This window comes from Mesoplodon bidens (assembly GCF_964165515.1).
Source record: "Mesoplodon bidens genome assembly, chromosome: 1".
Classification (NCBI taxonomy): domain Eukaryota; kingdom Metazoa; phylum Chordata; class Mammalia; order Artiodactyla; family Ziphiidae; genus Mesoplodon; species Mesoplodon bidens.
In genome coordinates, this window is record NC_138176.1 from 38,937,413 (window position 1) to 38,964,246 (window position 26,834).

General features: G+C 39.7%; 1 protein-coding gene across 1 annotated transcript; it reads left to right on the forward strand.

The window, feature by feature from the left end:
* Positions 1–1,927: 1,927 nt before the first annotated feature.
* On the forward strand, positions 1,928–25,982 carry ANKRD22 (ankyrin repeat domain 22). The gene is made up of 6 exons (XM_081241504.1): positions 1,928–2,143; positions 15,391–15,582; positions 19,156–19,263; positions 22,085–22,162; positions 23,810–23,908; positions 24,179–25,982. The coding sequence occupies exons 1-6, from the start codon at positions 2,123–2,125 to the stop codon at positions 24,254–24,256; spliced, it is 576 nt and encodes a 191-aa protein (XP_081097630.1). The 5' UTR covers positions 1,928–2,122; the 3' UTR covers positions 24,257–25,982.
* The last annotated feature ends 852 nt before the right edge of the window (positions 25,983–26,834 follow it).

The following is a 26,834-nucleotide window of genomic DNA, read 5'->3' on the forward strand; positions in this document are numbered from 1 at the left end:
AATAATAAAAAGAGGACATGTTTAGTAATTAACTATTTGCCCTGCCATATTAATTGGGCCACTTAGATAAAACTTACCTCCAGTAATAACATTTTTCTGGGAAAAACCCCCAACTTAAGTTCTTCTAGGTAGTTAAGGGAGAGGCAATAGTTTCCCTTGAACCCACAGGATCTTGATTGCCTTTAGTTCAAAATAATCCTCATGCCAAAGTGGCACATTTTGGGGAAGCTTGTCCTGAACCCTTACACCTTCAAGATGCAGTCAAGGGAGAGATGCAGAATCCAAATAGAGGAGTTGTGGTCCTGATAAGAAATTAGGGAAGACTCCTTTTTTTTTTTTTTGGCCTTACCACATGGCAGGCAGGATTTTAGTTCCCTGACCAGGGATTGAACCCGTGTCCCCTGTAGTGGTAGCGCAGAGTCCTAACCACTGGACTGACTGACAGGGAATTCCCTAAAGACTTTTGAGTTCAGTTAGGGTGAAAAGAGTTTGCATAAACTACAAATTAGTTAGAAGAGGTTACAAAGAAAGCTAAAGGGGATTACGAGAGATTTGCAGAAGAGTGAAGGATTTAAGTCAGTGGGAAAGACACTTAAATGTCTTAGGAAATAAAGAAATGCAAAATGAAACTAAGCCAAAGAGGAAGTCAGCTGCAATCTTAGTGGGTATTGCAGGCTTCCGTCTCCAACAGAAGAATTAGCTAATTCTTAAAAGTCCTGGGAGGTTGGCCCCAAAGCTAAGTCATATATATATATAGGCTCATATATATATATATATATATATATATATATATATATATATATATATATATATATATATCCAAGGCTCAGGCCTTGGATCCTGGCACCAAATCTTGGCCACAAAGAACCTTAACCGATCACATCAGTTTGCTTGGGATGGTTGAACGCTTTCTCTCATGGATGTGTGTATGGGTGTTTTAATTCTGGGAAAGTTTAGCACTTTGCTGTGATTGTGTTAAGTTCAGAGAAAATGTGTGAATATTTGGTATCATATTTGGTATATAAAATATCTACAATGTTTAAGAGACTTGGCATGTTAGCATGTTTGACCAAGTGGCCTGGTGTTTCCATTTAAAATGTATAAGAGAGTAATTGATATATAATAGAATAATTGATTTTAGACTTATGATTTTAAAATGGAATGTTATAAACTGACTAAATTTGAAAACAGTATTAGAATGTTTATGATGACTTAATATTTATTATATTAGAGTAAGTTTAGTTTATTAGATTTACAAGATTATTTAGCTGGGAAAGTATTACTCTAGGCTCAGAATTAAAGTGCTTATAAAGGAAAATCAAATATGGTAATACTGTAAGTATAATTTAAACCTTTTAGTATAATTGAATTCACTAGAATGTAAATGGGACTGATATTTCGAAAAGTTTAGGTTTTTTAATTTGAGTTGCTCAAACTTTACTCAAAGATGCCCTTGAATGTGATTATGAGCACATTTATGTATATAAAATACTATAGCTCATAAATTGACTTTATTATTTTAATTAGTCTATAGTAATAAAAAATATCAAGGAATAATAAATAAACTTATGTGTGCATAAAGATAGCAATAATCCATCAGTTTTAAAGATTATTTTTCATGAAGGTCAAGTCCTATGCAGACATATATGGTTCTAACAAGGGAGTTTGTTTGCACTTAGCCTTTCTCAATAGCCACTGAAAACCAGATTTCAATTAGGAAATGTCCTAAACACAGTATCCTGTTTTGAGCCCTGAGTCCTTTCTGCCCGTGTGAGAACTTTTCTTCCCCCCTCATCTTTGCTTCCTTTTTTCCACATGTCACCACTGGCAGAGTAGGTATGACTCAGAAACCGGTTCCTCGGGGTTGTAACATTAGATGATGCACAACTTGGGTGATTCATTACACGGTAAACTAATGCCCTTGTTTCATTGGGTTGGGCTCTCTGGAAGGTGTGTTGCTGTGTAGGCTGCTGGAAGAACACTCACAGGTGTGGAAAGAAAGGACTTGCCACCGACCTGGGCTTCTAGGGACCTTTCTCTTGACTGGGAAGGATTTTGATGTTAATTGGAAATACCTCCAGAAGATTCAAGAAGCTGTGAAATAAGTCTGTGAAGGACCAGCATGGGAATCCTATACTCTGAGGTACGTAACTTCTCTGGAAATAAGATTCCCAAGATGTTAAAAATCGCTTATGCTTTTCAGATGGAATTTCCTATCCCTATTAATGTCTCCTTTTCGTCTGTCTAACTTTCTGTAAGAGCATTAAGTCAAAACAAAGTCCAGTGTGCTAGTCTTTTTGATATTTTAATATTTTAAGGCAAATTATTTTGCAATCCTAAAACTTTAGCTAGATAGTAGCTAGTAGAGAGCCATATAGTATACATGTCATGATGTCCAGATGTTTGAGGGGGTAATTTGGATCTGTAAAATGAAATTTATGAAAAGGGAGTTAATGGAGTTGTGTTTTCTGATGTCAAACATCCAGAGGACAAGTAAAAATTGTCTTCAACTGGATTTTCTAAACAGACTAAAGATAGCTTGGCTCTTTTATGGGAATGTGTGTATAGAGTAATGCCTTTCCGCTTGATATTTGAAAGGAGATTCATCTCTAGCAATTACTAATAAAGTCTATCCCTGTATAGAAGAAGGATAAAAACAGAATGTAGTTTTGATATTTTGAGTCTTTTCTTTTCACAGCTGATGGATACAGAAATGCTTTTTCCTGTATTGAGAGCAACCTATTAGAATCAAATAGATTTTTAACGATGTTTCAAAGGAGTACAAGAGAGTGCTGTTTAAACAAGAGTCCAAGAGGTGTAATGACGTTATTATTCATGATTTGCTCCCTTTCCTCTCTGACACAAATAACCTGTCGGTCCACCTTTCATTGCAGATGCTCAACAGAACCTCTCTGGGTGCTTCTTCTAAGACTAAAGGCAGTTTCTCAATGTTGGCAGTTATGTCGAATGCCAGGGGTGTGTGTGGGTGTGTCTTTCTGTAGTCAGCTTTTCTTTGATTAGTTTATATTTCTAGATATGTCTTGCCCAGTGACTTTAGGCTAGTGAAGAACTCACATATATGAAAATGTCAACACATGTAATGTTCTAAAATGCTACCCTGGCCTTTCTTAAACCCTAGATTGCCTAAGCACCAGAAAGTGGAACTTGTTGAAAATGCAGTTTCAAGGGCCCCTACCCCAGAGTCTGTTTCACTCAGTTTGAGGTACGGTTCAGAAACCTACTTTTTAGGGGAGCCCCCCAAGTGATTCTGATGTAGGTGATCAGTTTACCACCCCTGGGAGAGAAACACTGCTCTGGGCTAGTGCTTTTCAAATTTAAATGTGCCTACAGATCACTCAAAAGATCTTGTTCAAATGCAGATTATTATTCTATAGGTCTGGGTGGGGCATAAGATAATGCATTTCAGCTCTGCAATATGCTGCTGGCCCTGGATGAGGCTGTGCGAAGCCAGACTATAGTCTACAGTCTAGGTCCTGGAAATGATTACTTACGGTCTTTGCGTGAGCAGTGTAATTGTTTGTTGATGGGGTGTGGATTTGGCAAGTGGTTGAGTCAAGGCAAGGCATTGATATTATAAGTATCAGTGAGAATATCCCCGGAAGTGGAATGAACTTTTCACTTTTCAGATATATTGAGGACAAAGAAATGTGGAATCTACTATGATATTTGAAGGCAAATACAACAATCACACACACACACACACACACACACACGTATACACACACCCCTAAAAGACCCTAACTTACCTAGAAGCTCATAAGTAATTATTCAAAGCTCATAATTAACATTGAATCAAAGAATAGTGTCAGCTAAAATAATATATGCACAACCTAAAAATTGAGAGTTATGTTTTATTCAGCAGACACACTGAGGACTTCAAGCCCGGGAGGCAGCATCTCAAATAACCCTGAGAAAACTGCTCCAAGGAGGCGAGGGTGAGCTAGGACAGATAGGAGTTTTGCAACAAAGGGCAGGTAGTAGGAAGAAAAAGTTACTGTTAATAAAAGAAAACTAGATACGTCAAGTTAAGGAATTTAGTGCTTTTCTGTGTATGGGAAGATGCAAGAGTCTGGGCTCACTAAAATCACTCCTTTGATATGCACCTCAGCTACATGGGGCCAGGATCCTGTGTTTTCATATCCTGAGTTTCCACAGGGCTCACCATTGGAGTGGCTGCAGTCTGATGGCTGCTAGATGGTAGGTATTTGTTTCCTGCCTGAGTTCCCTCGGGGCTCACCGACTCACCTTTGGTGGCTGGTGGTGACCGCAATTGCTGATGACTGTGACATCCTTTGTTTACTCATATGGCAGGCAATATTTTATTTCTCAATAGTCTTAAGTAGTGTTGGGAGAAATGATGTTTCCATGCAACTCAGTATCACAATTGATACTACTTTGAGTAACTCAGAGGTACTTAGAACTTGGGCTCACATAGCATCTTAACAAAAGAAAAATAAATTTTTAGAGGAGTGGCAAGACAAAGGAAAAGTACTTGGAGTTTCTAAGGCAGCAAATTGAGGGAAGGCAAATATGTAGGGGAGCTAATGGAAGACAAGGGCTAGTTAGAAATTTTTCTCTGTAGTTTACTTTGGTGACTTCTCTGGGCTGACAAAGGTAATTTTGTCCTTCCTAGTAGACAAAGAAGGGGCAACACCTTCACATATTTATGTCCTGCTTTTAGCTAAAGAGGGGGAGGACAGAGAACAGTCTTTGTATCTGCTTCTTCTCAATTGCCTTTAGTTCAAAATAACTGTTACACTAAGAGGTGTAAATTGGGGTGAATATTCTGCTACCCTCTACAGCCTTGCATTGCTAATAGTTATGCTATTATATATATAGCATATATATATATTTATTGAGGTATAATTGACATAACATTATATTAGTTTCAGGTGTACAAAGGAATGATTCAATATTTGTATATATTGCAAAATGATCACCACAATAAATCCATTAACATCTGTCATCACACATTTTTTTTTTTTTTTTTTTTTTTTGTGGTACGCGGGCCTCTCACTGCTGTGGCCTCTCCCGCTGCGGAGCACAGGCTCCGGACGCGCAGGCTCAGCGGCCATGGCTCACAGGCCCAGCCGCTCCGCGGCATGCGGGACCCTCCTGGACCGGGGCACAAACCCGTGTCCCCTGCATCGGCAGGTGGACTCCCAACCACTGCGCCACCAGGGAAGCCCACACATTTTTTTTTATGTTAACTTTCAAGATCCACATTCCTAGCTGCTTTCAAACATGCAATGCAGTATTATTAACTACAGTCACCATGCTGTACATTACATCCCAATGACTTATTCATTTTATAACTAGAAATTTTCACCTTTTGACCCCCTTCACCTATTTCTCACACCTCCGACCTCCTGCCCTGTCTCAGGCAACCACCAATCTATTCCCTATATTCATGTGCTTATTTGTGTGTGTGTGTGTGTGCTTGTTTGTTTGTCATTTTTCATTGTTGTTGTTTAGATTCCACATAAAAGTGAGAACATGTGGCATTTATCTTTTTCTGTCTGACTTCACTTAACATAATACCCTTAACGTCCATCTTTGTTTTTGCAAATGGTAAAATTTTGTTCCTTCTATGGCTGAATAATATTCCATTGTGTATATGTACCACATCTTCTTTACCCATGTGTTCATCGATGGACATTTATGTTGTTTCTAATATATTTGTAAAAAAGAAGGTGAGAATGAGGGAGTGTCCCAGAGTGGGTCCTAACCTCTGCAGTAGAGGATATGCTTAGAGCTCAGTGAGAGAACTAAGCTTGGATTGAGCACCCCCAGCTATGCAGGCCAGACTTTTAAACAGGGCTGATTCATTTAAACCAGGCATCCCCAACTCCTGTTAGGAACCAGGCCGCACAGCAGGAGGTGAGTGGTGGGCAGGCAGGCAAGCGAGCAAAGCTTCATCTGTACTTACAGCCGCTCCCCATCGCCTGCACTACTGCCTGAGCTCCGCCTCCTGTCAGATCAGTGGCCGCGTTAGATTCTCATAAGAGCACGAACCCTACTGTGAACTGCCCATGTGAGAGATCTAGGCTGTGCACTCCTCATGAGAATCTAATGCTTGATGATCTGAGGTGAAGCTAGTGCTGGGGAGCTGCTGCAAATACAGATTATCATTAGCAGAGAGGTTTGACTGCACAGAGATCATAATAAGTTAATTGCTTTCAGATTCATATCAAAACCCTATCAGTGAGTGGCAAGAGACAATTAAGCTGCATCTTACAGAGCAGACTGGACATAAGCAAGAGACTTCAGGTGTCACTGTCTCCCATCACCCCCAGATGGGACCATGTAGTTGCAGGAAAACAAGTTCAGGGCTCCCACTGACTCTGCATTATGGTGAATTATATGATTATTTCATTATATATTACAGTGTAATAATAATAGAAATAAAGTGCACAATAAATGTAATGTACTTGAATCATCCCGAAAACATCTCCCCCTCCCCCTCTCCATGGAGAAACTGTCTTCCATGAAATGGGTCCCTGGTGCCAAAAAGGTTGGGGACCACTGATTTAAACCCTTATCACACATATCTGTTCATACTATTTACAATAATAACAAGTATTTAATTAGGCCTTTATTATGTGCCTGGCTGTGTTCTAAACATTTTAACTGTATTAACTCTTTTAATACTCACCCAACCATATAAGAGAGTCACTATGATTATCCTTATTTTACAAGTGAAAAAACTGAGGCAAAGATAGTTTCAGGAACTGGCCTAGAGTTATGCAGCTAAAAAGTACTTACTGGCTAGAGACCTGTGTACATTCAGGGAAATTGTGCTCATGTCCTGAGGAACATGCTAAGTTCTTTCCCTAAAGCTCTCTCAACAGGCATGTCACCCTCCATAAGTAAGCTGGTCTTAACCACTCTGCTCTTCTGCCAGCGCTCTTCCCACGAAATTACACTATTGTCCTTTTCCCTTTGTTAGAAGAATAGGGTAAACTAAATCCAGGTTCCAATGAGGTACATTTTACTCCCACCCTGTAGAGAAGTGTTGCACACTGCAAAGTATTACAAAAATTAGAAAGAAGGAAGTTGTATAAGAACTTAAAGAGCTCAAGAATTTGTGCTTAGGAAACCTATAGAATCTCCTCCAGGCTCTTGTCCTTGTCAGCTGGGGAAACAAGACCTTAAAAGGAATATCTAGAAAATTATATTACAATGATATCTCCCTTTAAACTTTGGAAAGTTTAATGTTAAAGTTACCTATGAACAGTGGTACCCACACACACACATACACACATACACACATACACACACTCTTAATATTAATGTTTTAGGAATATATCTGTTTTTCAGATAGGAAGATGTTACCATAGAAAAAGGGCATATGGTTTAAAGAAGAGGGGGATCATACTGAAATATACAGTGTCCAGAGAAAGCAATTTAGGCTGAGCAGGGCTTTTTGGGAGAGCTGGTACCATCGAGGAGGAGAACTCAGGGGGAACAGGAATAGAGATGCAATGAATGGGAAGGCCATTGGACTGGAAATCCAGGAAACCTAGAATTTAGTCCCTATTGTGCCAGAAACTCGGGGCAGTTGGGGTAAATCACTTAACCTCTTCTGGTCACAGTTTTGATATATAAAACAAGATAGCTGGGTGAGGTTGGGTTCAGCATGAAACATTGTGTCCTTCGATGATAAGGGAAAAGGAAAGGCAAAGGCAATTGAAAAAAATGCTCCGCTCACAATCTCTACTTAGTTTGTGTATTGAATCCTTTCAAGATTTTGCATTGTATATTTATTTATTTATTTATTAAAAAAATTATTTTATTTTATTTATTTTTGGCTGTGTTGGGTCTTCGTTGCTGTGCACAGGCTTTCTCTAGTTGCGGCGAGCAGGGGCCACTCTGCACTGCGGTGTGCGGGCTTCTCATTGTGGTGGCCTCTCCTGTTGCAGAACATGGGCTCTAGGTGTGCAGGCTTCAGTAGTTGTGGCTCGCAGGCTTAGTTGCTCGGCAGCATGTGGGATCTTCCCAGACCAGGGCTCGAACCCGTGTCCCCTGCATTGGCAGGCGGATTCTTAACCACTGCACCACCAGGGAAGCCCTAGCATTGTATATTTAAAAAAGAGCACCAAATAGCTTCTATCCCAATTGATTTCTTGATTCTTTCCTTGTATATTTTAAGTATTTTACAAGTGATAATGTGGTACTAAATCACATTTTAAAAAGGAAATGAAAACTTCATTGTATGAACAGAAACTGGCACTAAACATTTGTAAATATTTATTCATTCACTCAGTCATCCATTTATTTAATCAACAATATTTATTGATCACATACTGTATTCCTGGCACATGCTAGCTCCTGGTACATAGTGATAAATAAATAAGAGTAGATCTTGACCTCTTGGAGCTACCAAGGTAAAATGAATATACAAATTTAAAAAAAATAATTGTAAGTAGTGAAAAGAGAAATCAAGGAAGCAACAGGATAAAGAGAGAGTATATAAGAGGACTGTATATATGTAATTAGATTTGACCTGAAAGGCTCCAATGAGGTAGTGACATTCGAGCTGAACTCTGAGGAATATGAATCTAGTCTTGGGAATCTTGGGGAGAGTGTTCCAGACAAGGGGTGTTATGTATGGAGAATCTGAAGCATGGGAAGTTGGGCCAGTTGGAATAACTGAGTGGTATATGAAAGGTATGGGTGAGAGCAGTTCATCTAGGTACAGGCAATCAGAAGTTTTATTTTCTATTCTGAATTTAGAGACTAATAATACTGACTAAAGGTTGATTTGCTTTTTGTCATCACGGTGCTCCAGTAATTCTAAATAATGTCAGTTTAACAAGGTCATCCCCACCCTTGGGCAGCCATTGTTTGGCAGAAAGTCCTAGAGCCCAGGAGGCAGTGAGAGTGACACTACTGCTTCCTCAAAGCCCTGCATTTACGTCTTTGGTGGTCTGAGGTAGTAGGGAGATATCAGGGCCTCCGATTTGCTAGATCAAGCAGCTAGAACCCACCCTTCCTCTGCCCTTTCTCCTCGTGATTGGAGGCAAAGGCTTTCTTGCCCTGCCCTGGCCTCAGAGCTTCTCAGGTCTCAAGAGTGGTAATGAAGCTTCTTTAACTTCCTGGCCGTGAAGACAACATCATGTTCTCAAAAAGACCTTGTTGGAGAAGGAATAGAAAATAGATAAATGTGTGCCCTTCCTTGATTTCCCCTTCACTCTTACTATCCTCATAATCCAACCACTGCTGGGACTGTCCTTTACGTTACATAAAGGCTAAGTGGACCTAAGACAAAAAAAAAAAAAAATTCCTGTGCCTTTTTTATTTATCTGAAAGAAAGAATTTACTAAGAAATTTAAATCACAGTATGTGAAGAAATGAGTCATCAGAAGGAAAGGCTTGAGATTTATTGTACGAATAAAATAAAACCTTCATTATTATTCCCTAAGATTTCCTAAGTTGAAGAGGAAGAAAACATCTTCTTGCCTTTTCTGGGAAGACATTTCATTAGTGTACACGTTTATCTTGTACACCATCTGAACCGTGTTGCATCAAAACCCACAGATTCTTATGGGCTTCCCTGGTGGCGCAGTGGTTGAGAGTCCGCCTGCCGATGCAGGGGACATGGGTTCGTGCCCCGGTCCGGGAGGATCCCACATGCCGCGGAGCAGCTGGGCCTGTGAGCCATGGCCGCTGAGCCTGCGTGCCCAGAGCCTGTGCTCCGCAACGGGAGAGGCCACAACAGTGAGAGGCCCGTGTACCGCAAAAAAAAACCCAAAAAACAAAAACAAAAAAACACAGATTCTCCTCAGAAATTGTTAGGGAACATTTTAAATGGGGGGAGCTTCAGCGTGGAGATGGTTAATAAGCAACTTATCAAGGCAGAGTTCCAAAGTCTCTTTCTTTAGACTGACAGTTAGGGAGGAACCACTACACTTCAGGGGAAGCAATACTGAAAGTGGGGATGGTGGGGAAACTTTGCTTTACAAGACCTCTATTACAGTGCAAACAGCTCAGATTCCTCCATGGTACTAAAATAATGTCAAATATTTTTCCAGCTGTGATATCTATTTTACTTGGAGCAGTGTAAAACACGGTTATGTTAAATAACCCATACAGAATAGTTTAGTTAATCATCAACAAACTGAATGTGTCTTGTGCTCCCCAGAGGCACTTCTTAAATTTTAGGGCCTGGAAAAGGGAGATACAAAGTGGGACTGGGGTGGGCCTCTAGCACCCAGTTATCAGCTATTTTGAAAGCCAGGCATGTACCCTTCCTCTTCTTCTGGCTGGTCTATGAATTAAATGGACATGAGGAAGATTAATAGGAGAAAATCAAACAAAAGTTTAATAACATGTATACTTGGGAGAGACCCAGGAAAACTGAATAACTCACCAAAATGGCTGAAACCCTCACGTTAAATACCATCTTCAGCTAAAGACGGAGAGGGTGTTGGGGGTAGTGATTTGGGACTTTGAAGCGGAGGAAGGTAATTCACAAAAGATGAAAAAGCAAATGTTTGGTAAATAAATGTTTGCTGGGCCTGCAGAGACAATGGGACACAGGGTGGACTCTGATCTTTAGGCCCTGCTGAGTTTCCCCCATACTCTTTGCAGAGATCTCTGCTGAAAGCTCTATTCCAGAACAGGGCCCCCTCACACCCACTTTTTTTTTAATTGAAGTAGAGTTGATTTACAATGTTGTGCCAGTCTCTGCTGTATAGCAAAGTAAATCAGTTTTACACGTGTATACATTCTTATTTTTAATATTCTTTTCCATTATGGTTTATTCCAGGAGATTGGATATAGTTCCCTGTGCTGTACAGTAGGACCTTGTTGTTTATTCATTCTAAATGTGATAGTTTGCATCTACAAACCCCAAATTCCCAGTCCATCCCCCTCCTCCCCTCTGCCCCTTGGCAACCACAGTCTGATCTCAACCAACAGTCTGTGAGTCTGTTTCTGTTTTGTAGACATGTTCATTTGTGCCATATTTTAGATTCCACATATAAGTGATATCATATGGTATTTGTCTTCCTCTTTCTGACTTACTTCACTTAGTATGATAATCTCTAGTTGCATCCATGTTACTACAAATGGCATTATTTTGTTCTTTTTTAATGGCTGAGTAGTATTCTACTGTATATATGTATCATGTCTTCTTTATCCATTCATCTGTCGATGGACATTTAGGTTGTTTCCATGTTTTGGCTATCGTGAACAGTGCTGCTATGAACATAGGGGTGCATGTATCTTTTTAAATTATAGTTTTGTCCAGGTATATGCCCAGGAGTGGGATTGCTGCATCATATGGTAATTCTATTTTTAGTTTTCTGAGGAACCACCATACTGTTCTTCATAGTGGCTGCACCAACTTACCTTCCCACCAACAGTGTAGGAGGGTTCCCTTTTCTCCACACCCTCTCCAGCATTTGCTATTTGTAGACTAAAAAAAAAAAAAAAAAAAAATTATTTATTTATTGGGCTGAGCCGGGCCTTAGTTGCAGCACACAGGATCTTCATTGCCGCATGCAGGATCTTTTAGTTGCGGCATGTGAGATCTTTAGTTGCAGCATGCGAACTCTTAGCTGCAGCATGCAGGATCTAGTTCTCTGACCAGGGATTGAACCCAGGCCCCCTGCAATGGGAACTCGGAGTCTTAGCCACTGGACCACAGGGGAAGTCCCTATTTGTAGACTATTTAATGATGGCCATTCTGACCGGTGTGAGGTGGTACCTCATTGTAGTTTTGATTTGTATTTCTCTGATAATTAGTGATTTTAAAAAATTAATTTTTATTGGAGTATAGTTGATTTACAATGTTGTGTTAGTTTCTGCTGTACAGCAAATTGAATCAGTTATACATATACGTATATCCACCCATTTTTAGATTCTATTCCCATATAGGTCATCACAGAGTATTGAGTAGAGTTCCCTGTGCTATACAGTAGGTTCTTATTAGTTATCAATTTTATATATAGTAGCGTGTATATGTCAATCCCAATCTCCCAATTTATCCCTCCCCCAGTAATTAGTGAGGTTGAGCATCTTTTCATGTGTCCACTGGCCATCTGTATGTCTTCTTTGGAGAAATGTATATTAAGGTCTTCTGCCCATTTTTCAATTGGGTTGTTTGTTTTTTTGCTGTTGAGTCATATGAGCTGTTTGTATATTTTGGAGATTAAGCCCTTGTCGGTTGCATCATTTGCAAATATTTTCTCCCATTGTGTAAGCTAACTTTTTTTTTTTTATAATGGTTTCCTCTGCTGTGCAAAAGCTTGTAAATTTGATTAGGTCTCATTTGTTTATTTTTGTTTTTATTTCTATTGCTTTGGGAGACTGACCTAAGAAAACATTGGCATGATTTATGTCAGAGAATCTTTTATCTAAATTCTTTAGGCAGCTGAGAGAGAGGTAAAAAGACTTTCTGAGTCTTCAGTTTCTTAAAAATAATCAGCCTAAATTAATCCTCATGCCAAAGAGGCACATTTTGGGGTGGCAAATTTTGCTCCCCTACTTCATTAAACCATTCATGTATTTAAACATAATTGCTGTTTATTGAATATCTATGTCTATCTATTTATTGATGATAAATACATGTTAGCATAAGGCATGAAGATCAAACCTCAGACTTTCTGGCAAAAAATTCAGCTAATGTAAAGTTCTCTCTATCCTGAATATTTATCTTTCCTCCCTTGCTTTGGCTTTAGAACCAAACTGTCATTGTTTAGTAAGGTTAATTCTTCACTATCCTATCATCTCTTCATTCTCTTTCAGTAATTGTTTATTTGATAACCACTTCTGCCCATCTTCACTGGCAGCTATGTTTTTAAAAAATAACTATAAGAATAGCCTACATTAATTGAGGGTTTATTATGAGTCAGACCTGAGTTATGTGCTTCATCTACACAGTCACGCTTAATCCTTTCTGCAACCTGATAAAGAAGATGTGATTATTAAATGGAGAAAGAAGCTGAGCACAAATTGTTTAAGTAAGTTGTCCAAATAACATAACTGTTTCGTGGCAGAGTTGAGATTGGAACCAGAAAGTTTGCTTCCAGTGCCTGTATTTATAACCACTTGAAGCCACCACTTTGCCTATAAATGTGCAGAACTTTGGCTGGACCCTGCTACAGCCCTCTGGGTACTCACTAGCTCCCGCTTAGCTTTCACTACCAAACTTACCATGAATTCCTCTCTGATCACACTCCAATTCTTCATAGACCGCGAACTCAGACCCCTGTATTCTGCCTTCTGTCTGACACTTATGAAATTCATCTCTGAATGGTCCTTAGTGATCAAATCCAGCCATCTTATCTTGCACTTGATTCTCTTAACTCTATCTTCCTTCTTGAAACTTTTAAACTTTTTTTTAGCAGATATTGCTAAGCACAGAAACTGTGTGTCTAGGAAATAGGCAGCCTAAGAAAGATGGGAAGATAAGGTCAGGTTAATATTGGAAGTAATATTGCTCAGGTGGGATTGAGAAACACTCCAAGACCCCCTGCGACTCTTGCAGGAAAACTCTCCACTTTTCCTTTCCTCTTTATGGTTAACTCTCAGTGAAGATTTTGAGGCACCCGAGCAGAGCGAGCTTTGTGTGGTGTCCTGTGTGCATGTGGGCCCAGTGTTGCCAAATCTTTCAGTTTTTAAAGAGAATCTGGAAAGCCAGATCACTACATGAAAAAATCCAGCTTTTGAAATACTGTAAATTAAAATGCTAGGAAAAGAAGAATTAACAATTTGTATGTGACGTCTAAGTGAGCCAGGAAGGCATTTTACTTTTTAGCAGAAAAATTAACTCTATAGCCACCTGTTTTCAAGTTCTGCATAGAAGGCCATCAGTTCCCAAGTGCTAGCCCGTGAGTAGTAGTCATCAGTGGCAAATTTTCATTGGTGTATGTGAAATTTTTTAAAAAATGAAGTAGGATTTTCCCATAGAGCTAATTCTATCTAACAGACTTTTTCCTTCCCCTCGGACTATAGACTTATGTTGTCAGTGCTTTTATGACCCTGAGCTGCCCCCTAGTGGAGACAGAGTTTATAACAGCATAGAACCTTTTCAGCTGCTTTTATACCTCATGCAGCAAAACACTATGTGATGTCTAGTAATTTAATTTAATTTTCTAACTTAAAAAAAAAAAAACTTTGCCTCCTTTGCATCTGGACCATGTCTTTTTCTGATTTCTCCTGCAACCGCTCTGACCATCACTTCTTTACCTCCTGGCAGATATCGCTAATTAATTTAATTAATACTAAATAAGCAATTATAATAACCTCCATAAATTGAGCATCATTCATGTGCCAGGAATTCTAAGTGCTTTTTTATACTGTCTAATTAAAATCAATCTGAAACTATTTAATGTGTGCCTACCATGTGCCCAGTACTGTGTTATACATATGCTGGGGCTATGGCAGTGAATGGAATGAAGTAGCCTCTATTCATGTGGAATTTATAGCCTGAACTTCAGTGCTTTCCCTCACTCACTGTGGCCTCAACCCCTCCTGGTTCACAGTAGCTTGCAACACACAATTATAAATAATTAAGAAAAGAGGTATAGTTTTGTCAGTTGCTGTGAAGGAATGCTGGACTCAGGAAAGATAGATAAAATGAAAATAAGTTATGACATGAAGGATGAGCTAGCAGTTAGCCAGGTGAAGAGAGAAACGAAAAAGTGGCTGTTGTTTTGGTTTTTTGTTTGTTTGTTTGTTTTGTAGAGTAAGGGCAGAGGCCCCAGTAGAAGAAACTAAACATGAGATATTGGAAAAAAGAGAGAAGTCCAGAGGGAGAGAAGAGAGGGGAAGTAGGCAAGATGACGTCTGCTCAGATCTTGCTGTTTAACTCCCATCGTGCTTTGCAAAACTCCTTATAATGCTTTCTAAAATAAAAAGCATCTAGTTGCAGCTAATTACATAATTCTTTATTTGTATATTATTTGTCTAAAAAAGCTCTTTCCCACTGTGCAGATTTCCTTGAGTACAGGGGGCCATGTGTCTTTGTCCCATTAACTTAGTGGTGCCCTAAACTCCTCTGATATGCAGATTTTATCTTGAGTAGAAACCTGCTTTTCTGACAGGCATCATTTATCCATGAACTCAACACACAATTTCCTTACTGAGTTGGCAATATTGCATCCATCTTTTCACTAATTCGTCCATTCAATGAACATTCCTGTGTGCCAAGCAATTTAGGGAATAGTAAGGGGTCCCTGGTGGCCCTACCCTTGTTCTAGACTTATGGCTAGACATAAATGAGACCCCAAATCCCATCAACAAAGCAGTAGATTACAATTTGGAAACATGGAATTTTAAGGTGTCGGGTGATTTTTTTTTTCTTGGTGTGGTTTAATTATTCCCATATTTCAAAACCTGCTTTTGTTTTCCTCTCCTCAGCCCATCTGCCAGGCGGCCTATCAGAATGACTTGGGTCAAGTGTGCCAGTGGGTGAGGGAAGACGGCAACTGTATCAACGTTCAAGATGGCTTTAATGGAGACACCCCCCTGATCTGCGCTTGCAGGCGAGGGCACCTGAGAATCGTTTCCTTCCTTCTGAGAAGAAACGCTGATGTGAACCTCAAAAACCAGGTGAGGCCATGACCATGGTAGTTCCTCTCTCCTCGCACCAATGGAAGCAGTGGATGTCATTTGCTTATTGTTTGTAGCTCCTAATACCAACAATTTTGGGGGGCCTTACTTTAGAGAGACTGACACACACTGAGGCCATATTACCAGGCTAAAAAGCAAACTAAAACATAGGTCAGGGCTTCCCTAGTGGCGCAGTGGTTGAGAGTCCACCTGCCGATGCAGGGGACACGGGTTCGTGCCCTGGTCTGGGAAGATCCCACATGCCGCGGAGTGGCTGGGCCTGTGAGCCATGGCCGCTGAGCCTGCGCGTCTGGAGCCTGTGCTCCGCAGTGGGAGAGGCCACAACAGTGAGAGGCCCGCATACAGCAAAAAAAAAGAAAAAGAAAAAAAAAAAAGGTCAATGAACAGGCATATTTTGTGGGTTTCATGGCTAATTATGTCCTTGTGTTTCTAAAAAAAAAAAAAAAAGATGGTGCACTCATTCTACTCCTCTTCCTCACTATTACAGAAGTAAAAGGAAAGATTTCCTGGAAAACAAGTATTGACCCAGTGGTGCTATTTCATTAGTTAGATTTTTACCTACCTGTCAATGTTCTGATCTCCAGAAGATCCTATAATTTGCTTGTGGAATAAAAAAAACTTCAGTGAGAAATTTGCCACGAACAAATATGCTCACGAACCAGAGGCTGCTTGAAACCAGACAGAAAGGCACGAAGAATATACTTAAATATGTATTACTAGCTGACTTGGAGTCTTCAGAACTAAGGAAGAGCTGGACATGCTGTGAACATCCTTTCAGAACCCCATGGGAACATCCAGTATCTGCATCATAGTAAAGGCAACATTTAAAGTGCACTAAGTAAATATAAGAAGTCACTCTTTGTAATAATTATGAATGCCCTGTACCCACTCAAGTACATTCAATGAGGGGAAATAGCCTGTAGGGCCCCACTTCTCCCTTCCAAGTCATTTTAAAGTCTAGCTCATTGGGAGTAATAATATAGTATCAGAAAATGGATCACTACTGGACTTGCTTTTAATTTTTAAAATTTTATTTATTTATTTATTTATTTATTTATTTATTGGCTGCATTGGGTCTTCTCTAGTTGCCACCAGCAGGGGTTATTCTTCATTGTGGTGCACAGGTTTCTCATTGCGGTGGCTTCTCTTGTTGTGGAGCACGGGCTCTAGGCCCGCGGGCTTCACTAGTTGTGGTACATGGGCTCAATAGTTGTGGCTCATGGGCTCTAGAGTGCAGGCTCAGTAGTTGTGGTGCACGGGCTTATTTGCTCCGTGGCATGTGGGATCTTCCCGGACCAGGGCTCAAACCCGTGTCCCCTGCACTGGCAGGTGGATTCTTAACCACTGTGCCACCAGGGAAGTCCACTACTGGACTTTCTTGTTTGTGCTTCCTATTTTTTTTGTGGGTTGGGTTTAAAAGCAAGTCACGGCTGTGTTAATCTAACAGATAGTCTGCTTAGTGGAGTGTGACATGATTGCCCCAGCACCCAGCTGAGGAACCAGCTGTGTGGCCTTGTGGTGAGATGGGGTGGCCAAGACAGATGTCTCTGGGTTTGTGCCCTCTCAGGAGACTTGCTGGTTAGGAAGCTGAGGGAGGGAGATGTTTGTCAACACAGGGACAGGGCTGAGGAGGCATGCTTATCTCTGTTTTGCAGAGAACCTGAGCCAGGCTGCTTATGGAAATCCTGGGAAGGACTTCAGTGGATTCCTTAGCAGAGATTTTATGAGAAGTGTTTGGTTTGCAACTGCCCATTTAAAAAATATTTTCAATGGTTTTTAAAGGTTTAATCTTTTCCATTTTCCCCAATACTAATCCTTGTACATTAATAATCTGAATTGGTGCTTTCCCGTTTCTTAAATATATATTTGAGTTACCTTCAGAAGTACTAAACAGAGGCCTTAAAAGCAAGCAAACAAAAAGCTCTGGTGTTGGTACAGATGTACATACATGCCTAACAGAGTGATGGATTGTATGGAAAGCAAATTAAACTAAAACATAAAGATATCTTTTTGTGGTGTTGTTTGTTTGTTTTGGTATGCCAGATTGACCAGGATTAAGACATAAAATCAAATGCTGATCAGGAAGGAAGTTTAAATCATTATCATTTTACCAGAGCAAAATTTAGCCATACAGTGTGAGGCATCAATGCCTTTTATGCCAGGAATTCTATTTTATGAAACTTATGCTAAGGACAAATTTAGAAATGTTGACAAAGCTTTATACATGAGGATTCAAGCAACGTTATTTGTGAAAATGAAAAGTTAAAATTACTTGAAACGTTCAACAGTTAGGGTTTGGCTAAATAAATTCGAACAGCTCCATAGAACGATAAACAGTGCAGCCATAACAGTTACATGTTTTAAAATATTAAATGGCATAAGAAAATGCACATATTCTACATGTTAACTGAAAACAAAGCAGATATAATTTTGCATGTGCAGTATGATCCTACACTGAAAAATTCCACATATATGCATTTTAAAGACTGGAAGAAGATACAGCAAAATATCAACAGTTAACTCTGGGCTGTTTGATAATGTGTGATTTTAAATTCTATCCTTATACTCTTGTCTAGTTTGCAAAATTTTTACAGAGAACACCGATACCATTAGAAAAACAAAAATACTCTTATTTAAGGGCTTCCCTGGTGGCGCAGTGGTTGAGAGTCTGCCTGCCGATGCAGGGGACACGAGTTCGTGCCCCAGTCCGGGAAAATCCCACATGCCCCGGAGCGGCTGGGCCTGTGAGCCATGGCCGCTGAGCCTGCGCGTCCGGAGCCTGTGCTCCGCAATGGGAGACGCTGCGGCAGTGAGAGGCCCGCGTACCACAAAAAAAAAAAAAAAAAAAAAAAAATACTCTTATTTAAGAAGAGTAGAAATGAACCTCTCTTTTCTTCCTGACTTTCCTCTCTTCTCATTGATTTGGTTGGAATTCCAGTCACCATAGCTTGTTTTGCATTACACTTATTTGTGCGTGTTTCGGTCTACCTTTGCTTGATTATGAGGCCCTGAGGTTTTATAACCCCCGCAATTTTTAGAAGCTTAAATCTGTCACCTGATAATTATTCATGTATTTGAAGAATTAAATTCAGTTATTTCCATTCTTTCGGCACTGCTTGTGTTCATGTAGGAACATGGAAAAATTGCCGTGTGGTTAAAATTTTCCTATAAACAAACCACAAAATGAATAATTGTGTACCATAGATGATTAAGGAGTAATTATAGCTTTTCATACTAAATTGTCCTATGTTTATATCTTAATATATTTTTTCCCCAAACCAAAATGAATGTGAGAATATATCTTTTGATGATTCATAAAATGTACATTTCACTTGTCTTTCTATGGCCCAACTTTTTCTTTAGACTGTACTGTGTTCAATATTCTGGTCAATGGAATTCTGGGTTTATTAATTAGATTTATTCCACAGAAAGAAAGGCCATGGATACCACAAAAATAAAAAGCATGGACTAAAGTTTTTGATAGGGTAATCTAAAAATATGCAATTTAAAATAATATTTTATTAATAAATAGGCCTTTTCTTAATTTTTTAGAAACAGAGAACCTGCTTGCATTATGCTGTGAAGAAAAGATTTACCTTCTTTGATTATCTACTCATTATCCTCTTAATGCCTGTCCTGCTTATTGGCTATTTCCTCATGGTGAGTACAACACTCGTGAGAGCAAAAGATAAATGAGTATAAATGAGTAAGAGATCAACAGCATGAGTCATTAAATTTTGCCAAGTTGGTGAGATGTAAATAAATAGTAACAAGTAAGCTCTTAGTTTGTATTCTACAAATGGCATCTCTAACATACATGCAATGCTATGACTGAAGTAAAGCAAGAAGAAAGGTAGCCAGGTAAATCAGTCAATGGTAAAGTAATCTGTGCAATGTTTATTAGGAAAAATAAATTAAATTTGCTTAAGAATCTTCCGAAGGAAAAGCAAAAATCCTGAATATTAAAAAGAATCCCCTCCCTACTATTTCTTTTCTTTCTTCAAAATTTATTTATCTATTTATCTATCTATCTATCTATTTATTTATTTATTTATGACTGCATTGGTCTTCGTTGCTGCACGTGGGCTTTCTCTAGTTGCGCTGAGCGGGGTCTTCTCTTCATTGAGGTGCACGGGCTTCTCACTGCAGTGGCTTCTCTTGTTGCGGAGCACGGGATCTAGGCGCTTGGGCTTCAGTAGTTGTGGATTGCGGGCTCTAGAGCTCAGGCTCAGTAGCGCACGGGCTTAGTTGTTCCGCAGCATGTGGGATCTTCCTGGACCAGGGCTCCAACCCGTGTCCCCTGCACTGGCAGGCGGATTCTTAACCACTGTGCCACCAGGGAAGCACCCCTGCTATTTCTTTTCTCCTTTTTTTTTTGTAAGAAGAGTTTAGATTTTTGTACATATCTTTTTGAGTTTCTGATTTTTAAGGACCCATCCTGGTGTGAGTTAAAAAACAGATCCCAGGAGATTTGCACCAGAAACTGACAAACACAGGAGATCTTTATAGAGAATTTGAAGCCTACCTCTCACCTTGGTAGATTTATTCATGTTTGAAGGAATCTTTGGCATGCAGTAAGCTGCTTACATAAAGGAAGGTGTAGTTGGTATAGGAATGCAGTCATATTATGAGTAGAAGATGAAGCTTGAGGTTTTTTATTTTATTTATTTATTTTTTTCCAAATAGAGCGACAGGTTTGCACTGACTCATTCACTTTTTTCCCATCTGGTTCCTCTTGTGGCCAGTTCTCCCTTCAAGAGATAACTCAACAGATACGTAATTTATTCCAGTTAAATGACCAACTCCCGTCTCTTCTTGCTAATAGACTATGAGTGTTAGTTATTCTTGTTAACATAAACTCCAGAACAAAATCTGCCAGTAGGTAATGTTATTATCTCCTTGGGTAATTAAATGTTATACATTTTGAAGAACTATAATTAAATATGATAACATTGATTTTGATGCTTGGATTTATGAGAGAGAGGAAACTATAATTCACTGATAAACACATACTCTGTTTTTACCCTTGAAAGGTTCTTGAAAAATTGTGTATTTAGTACACAGCACTTGAATATTTGTAGTTTTGGGGTGGGGTAAATCTGCCATTCATTTCCAAACCTTTTTGGAGATTATGAAGAAAAAAAATCACAACTATGATTGGCAAGGCTCATTCAGAATTTGTTGACACACAACCTTGCTCTCTAAGACTGTAAAATGTTTAAAGCTGGAGCCCTGGGCAAATATACGAACTATTATGAATAACTCAGCTCTGATTGCACATGTTTTATCTTAATTCATGGGGCCTGAAATTGTAAATTTGTGATGCCTAAGAAATAAATGACATGAGAGGAAATGATAGGGGAAAGGATCAGAAAAGACTGTGTTATATCAGAGGAAGATAGGAGGAGAAAAGCAGTTTAGACATTGACATAGGTGGGAAGCCCAAAGAGAAGACAGCTGGGTGGAGCTTCCTAAGTGGTAAAGGGGCTGAACTCCAGGACATGCCCACCTGAGCAGAGAAAGCCACGATCCCTAATGGAATAGGATGGTGGGGGGATGCTCAAAGTGTCCTGTGGTCAGAATCTCAGGGAACTAGGCAGGAAAAGTGGGTTTCTGAGGAGCCTAGTTAATTTCATTCATGTGTTCCATCATTCAACACATACTCATTATAGACTTTTACGTGTCAGACACTGTGCTGGGCGTTAGGAATACAATGATGAACTAAACAGGTATAGTCCTTGTCCTCATGAGAGTTAGAGGATTGTGAAGAATAAGTCATTAATCCAATAGTGACAGAACACATGTGAAGTTCCTATGAGGTAGTTGGTAGAGAGAGGTGGTCAGTGTTAGGAGAGCCCAGAGGAGAGGGGTGTCACCTGGAGAGGTAGGTCAGGGACAGCCTCCTGGAGGGAGATATTAAAGATGAACTTACCAGGCAAAGAGGAGAGAGGAGGCTTCTAGACAGAAGAAGCATTCAGGGCAGCTCTTCTATGGCACGGGGGAGCCTGGTGGGAATGAAAGACTAACCAAGGCCAAGGTGAGCCGGGGCTGTGGATGAGATGGCTGGGGCCATAAGCGGAGGGCAAAATATATGGCACCTTGTCACAGGCTGAAGGCTTTGCTTTTGCCCCCGGAGCAATGGGATGCTATAGAAGGGTTTTGAGCAAGGAAGGGAAAGACGGGCCCCTGGACTCCATCCTTAGTAGGATTTGGCAGGAGTTGGGTAGGGCCCCAGATTTTGCATTTTTAGGTCCCAAGGTGCTGATGCTGTTACTCCAGGACCACACTCTGACAACCATGGCTTTACCTAATTAATATTAAAGGGCAGTGAGGAGGTGGGGGAGAGTTGAAGAAAGAGGCATAGACGCGTAGGGGTGTTGGGATTAAAATGAAGCCTATTGATTGGAGTAGTCCAGATGTAAGAGGGAGACAATGTTTGTAAATAAACCTCTCTTGTTCTGGTGCTTGCTGTTTGTCATAGGTATCAAAGACAAAGCAGAATGAGTCTCTTGTACGAATGCTACTTAACGCTGGTGTCGAAGTTAATGCTACAGATCGTGTAAGTTTATATTTTTCGTCACTTTGAAATAACATTGCAAATGGTATTTGTGGGTAGTGTACTTGTCAACTATAAAGTTGCTCGCTTTATTTTCTGAAACACTTGTACATTTAGTTTCTGCTTCCTTCCCCTCCTTCCTTCCTTCCTTTTTACTGCGTCAGGCAACCTTGATATTGTTTATATTCTGTCACTGAACTCATGGGAATAACATTTTTATTGAATATAGAATATTTTTAAAAGAACTGCCCCACCACTAGTGGGGAGTTAAGAAAAATGCAGCCTCTGATTACAAAATTCCACTGTCAGTAGTTAGGCTGGAGTCAGAATGCCTATGTGTAAACCTAGGCTTGCCACTTTTTACCTATGTGAGTTTTGGCAAGTTTTAAAACTTACTGGACTCTCAGTTTCCTCATCTGTAAAATGGGAACATCACTAGTCCTTACTTATAAGGATCATACGGCATTTGTTTTTCTCTTTCTGACTTACTTCATTCTGTATGACAGACTCTAGGTCCATCCACCTCACTACAAATAACTTAATTTTGTTTCTTTTTATGGCTGAGTAATATTCCACTGTATATATGTGCCACATCTTCTTTATCCAGTCATCTGTCGATGGACACTTAGGTTGCTTCCATGTCCTGGCTATTGTAAATAGAGTTGCAATGAACATTTTGGTACATGACTCTTTTTTTTTTTTTTTTTTTTTTTTTGCGGTACGCGGGCCTCTCACTGTTGTGGCCTCTCCCGTTGCGGGGCACAGGCTCCGGATGCGCAGGCTCAGCGGCCATGGCTCACGGGCCCAGCCGCTCCGCGGCATATGGGATCCTCCCAGACCAGGGCACGAACCCGTATCCCCTGCATCGGCAGGCAGACTCTCAACCACTGCGCCACCAGGGAGGCCCATGACTCTTTTTGAATTATGGTTTCCTCAGGGTATATGCCCAGTAGTGGGATTGCTGGGTCATATGGTAGTTCTATTTTTAGTTTTTTAAGGAACCTCCATACTGTTCTCCATAGTGGCTGTATCAATTTATATTCCCACCAACAGTGCAAGAGGGTTCTCTTTTCTCCACACCCTCTCCAGCATTTATTGTTTGTAGATTTTTTAATGATGGCCATTCTGACCAGTATGAGATGATATCTCACTGTAGTTTTGATATGCATTTCTCTAATGATTAATGATGTTGAGCATTCTTTCATCTGTTTGTTGGCAATCTTATAGGGATCATTATATGAAGCACTGGGCAGAGTGCCTGGCACATAGTAAGTGCTCAATGAATCCTAACAGCTGCTGCTGCAGCCAAGATCCCAACCCCCTGGTGAGAAGGGCCCCATCTGCAAACTAAGGAAAGATAAGGACAAAGGTCAAAGAGAAATCCAAATGACAGTAAGAACAGTGATAACAGGAGTACCATCGGCTAACTTCTTCCTGTTTATAAGGTTTTGTCTTCACCTTTTGGCCCAAACCTTTGCACTCATTTTCTTCTCTCAAAAGTTTACTTGCATGAAATAGTTCCACAAAGATGGTTTTCAGACTGTTTGTTTGGCTTAGCTGTACATTACAAAATATGAAAAGTGCTTGCTAAAGAAGCCATATGCTGCAGTGTGTAAGGATTCCGAATGATGTCGATGCTTTGTGTTTCAGTATGGCTGCACTGCGCTACATTATGCCTGCGAAATGAAAAACCAGACTCTCATCCCTGTGCTCCTTGCAGCCCATGCAGACCCCATGATAAAGAACAAGGTAAGGATCTTTGGACCATGGTCTGAGGTTCTTCTATCATCATAACCTTCTAACTTTGGCTTTGTGTTGACATAAATTAATTGCCTCTGAAGCTGTTAAGAGCAAATCAATTGTCCTCATTAAGGAATCAAGTTATCCTATTAATGCTAGAACCAAATGACAGTCAACATTGTCTGTCATTCGGTTCTAGCATTAATAGGATGACACTGTCATTTCATTGACATTTGATTTTCTTGGAGATAAATAGCTATGATTTCTTTTTCTCCTCAGCATGGTGAGAGTTCCCTGGATATTGCACAGAGATTAAAATTTTCCCAGATTGAATTACTGCTAAGGAAAGCATCATAATCATTATGACCTCATATGAAGAAGTACAAAAAGGACTGGATTCTATTTCCATCTTGGACTCTTGGTCTGTGGACCACTCAATCTGGAGGTCACCATGGTATGAGGATAACTATGGTTGCCATGGGTAATGTTTTGGAAAAGCTTTGTATTTCTAATTTTTTTTTGCTCAGTGGAGTTCACTGTGGTCAAAATCCTTCTAGCGGAAACACTAAAGCTGTCGGATTCTCCACTGCAGTCAAAAAAGGGTGATGTTTCAAACTCAGTCTCTCCTGAAGGAGAGGATCAGCGTTATCCATGTTATCTGTTTTCAGTTGTGTTGCTCTTATAAAGAGGCTGTCCCATCCATATCCTGCCCCAGGAGAAAAACTGTTCTTCTGAGGCTCCTTTGAGTAGTAAGAGGAAGAATCAAAGCATGCACATTTGTATAGAATGGTGTGTGTATGTGTGCCGGCTTAGAGATTCGTATATAAATATTCCAGCTTCAACAAAATCGTCTATCAGTTGTCACCACAGATATTGGCAAATGCTACAAGTCAGAGCCTTGTTTTCCTTTCCAAGGAGCCAGTGTACCAGCATACCTCTAGATGTTTTGCTATCAACTTACAAATAAGAGCCGTCTTGATTTTGAAAAACATTATGTAACTATCAAGTTGTTTATTGAAAAATAGCTTTATGATTCTCTTGTGAATGCAAGGCAGTTACTAATCTTGTTAGTACTGTTTATTTTTTATTCATAAAATTAAAACTATTATTGTAAATTATTTGGATAAAGTAATTCTTTACAAGAAATAGAGCTATATGATGAGGTAGTGTCTGGATTATATTTCTAGAGGAGAGATTGTGAAAATCAATATATCTCTCTCAAGTCCTTTGTCAGTGACACAGAGCAGAAATAAGCACATTTAAAAATGACTGAGGGCTTCCCTGGTGGCGCAGTGGTTAAGAAACCACTTGCCAATGCAGGGGACACAGGTTCAAGCCCTGGTCTGGAAGATCCCACATGCCGCAGAGCAACTAAGTCCGTGCGCCACAACTACTGAGCCTGCGCTCTAGAGCCCGTGAGCCATAACTACTGAAGCCCGTGCGCCTAGAGCCCGTGCTCCACAACAAGAGAAGCCACCGCAGTGAGAAGCCTGCACACTGCAAGGAAGAGTAGGCCCAGCTCGCTGCAGCTAGAGAAAGCCCGCGCACAGCAACAAAGACCCAAAGCAGCCAAAAATAAATAAATAAATTTATTTTTAAAAAAATAATAAAAATGACTGAATTTTGCAAAGCAAGACTGAATCATGAATATTTTTAGACATGGACTAAGCCACACCGTGTGGTAACAAATATAGTCTAAGAATGAAAGATTTACCATCCTTGAACAGAACAAAGATCTAATAAAAATCAAATCCAGGAATATTTATTGAACTATGCACAGTGACTTAAGGCACATATTTTGTGAGGGAAGTAGTTGTATGTAGATATAGATTCTGAAGCCCTTAAACGTCTCTTTCTACATTATTTAAGATCCATTCACATTGAACTGAGTTATCAGGTGACTGAGGATTGAAAAAAAAGCAAGTGAAACTTCACACATCAGTATACCTTCAACACATTGCCAGTATACCTTCAATTTGGTGTCAGAGTTTCGCAAAATTACCATGCCATGTAATTTATAAGTGTTGTCTTTGAAACTGTGTGAAAATTGGACAATTTTCTAAAGAAATAAATCCAGATTTATAAATGAGTTGGGTGACTGTCTAATAGTACCTTTGTTAAGATCAAAGCATAATGTTTTATTATGCTCATGACATTTTAAAACTTTCTTCCCAGCGTTTAATTTTTGAAGGCAGAAGCCTAGGCCAGACATTTGAAAACAGAAGGTGTCCTAGCCGCAAGCTGTAAACTCTCAAATAAGCTTGGACTAGAACCTAGGTACTGAAATACACATGCATGCTTTATGCAATGCATAATGCATTAATTAGAAAACTCAAAATACCCTACAAAATTATCTTCTGACACTCAACTACAAAACTTGGCCTTTTCATCTCTACTTGTACATTGAGTTTTCTTTCTCTTTTTTTTTTTAAGATTTTTTTTTTTGATGTGGACCATTTTTAAAGTCTTTATTGAATTTGTTAAAATACTGCTTCTGATTAATGTTTCAGTTTCTTGGCTGCGAGGCATGTGGGATCTTAGCTCCCCCGCCAGGGAATGAACCCGCACCCGCGGCATTGGAAGGAGAAATCTTAACCACTGGACTGCCAGGGAAGTCCCTTCTTTTTCTTTTTTGGTTAAAGCAGCTTGGCTTCCTGAGGTAGTGTTATGTATCTGTAGCAATAAGGTGAAAACATCTAGCTTATTTTGTCAAATTCAACAACAATCCAGAGATTTAAGATCTGTGACCCCAATTTGTCATTTTATTTTATTGTTCCAAAAATATGGCTCGTAGACAAAAAAATAAATGTTTTAAGGATATTTACCTGAATGACATAAAGAATGTCTTGATAATTTCTAGCTGACAGGTAAAACCTACCCTTCAAATGGCAGAACACATAATAGCACATGAAAAGTATGTTCACCCAATGAGTAA

Excerpts from the sequence above, each read along its gene's own strand:
- ANKRD22 (XM_081241504.1), top strand. The coding sequence starts at position 2,123 with ATGGGAATCCTATACTCTGAG. Across the intron at positions 22,163-23,809 it reads AAGTTAATGCTACAGATCGT|TATGGCTGCACTGCGCTACA; the intron begins GTAAGTTTATAT and ends TTTGTGTTTCAG. Across the intron at positions 23,909-24,178 it reads ACCCCATGATAAAGAACAAG|CATGGTGAGAGTTCCCTGGA; the intron begins GTAAGGATCTTT and ends TTTTCTCCTCAG.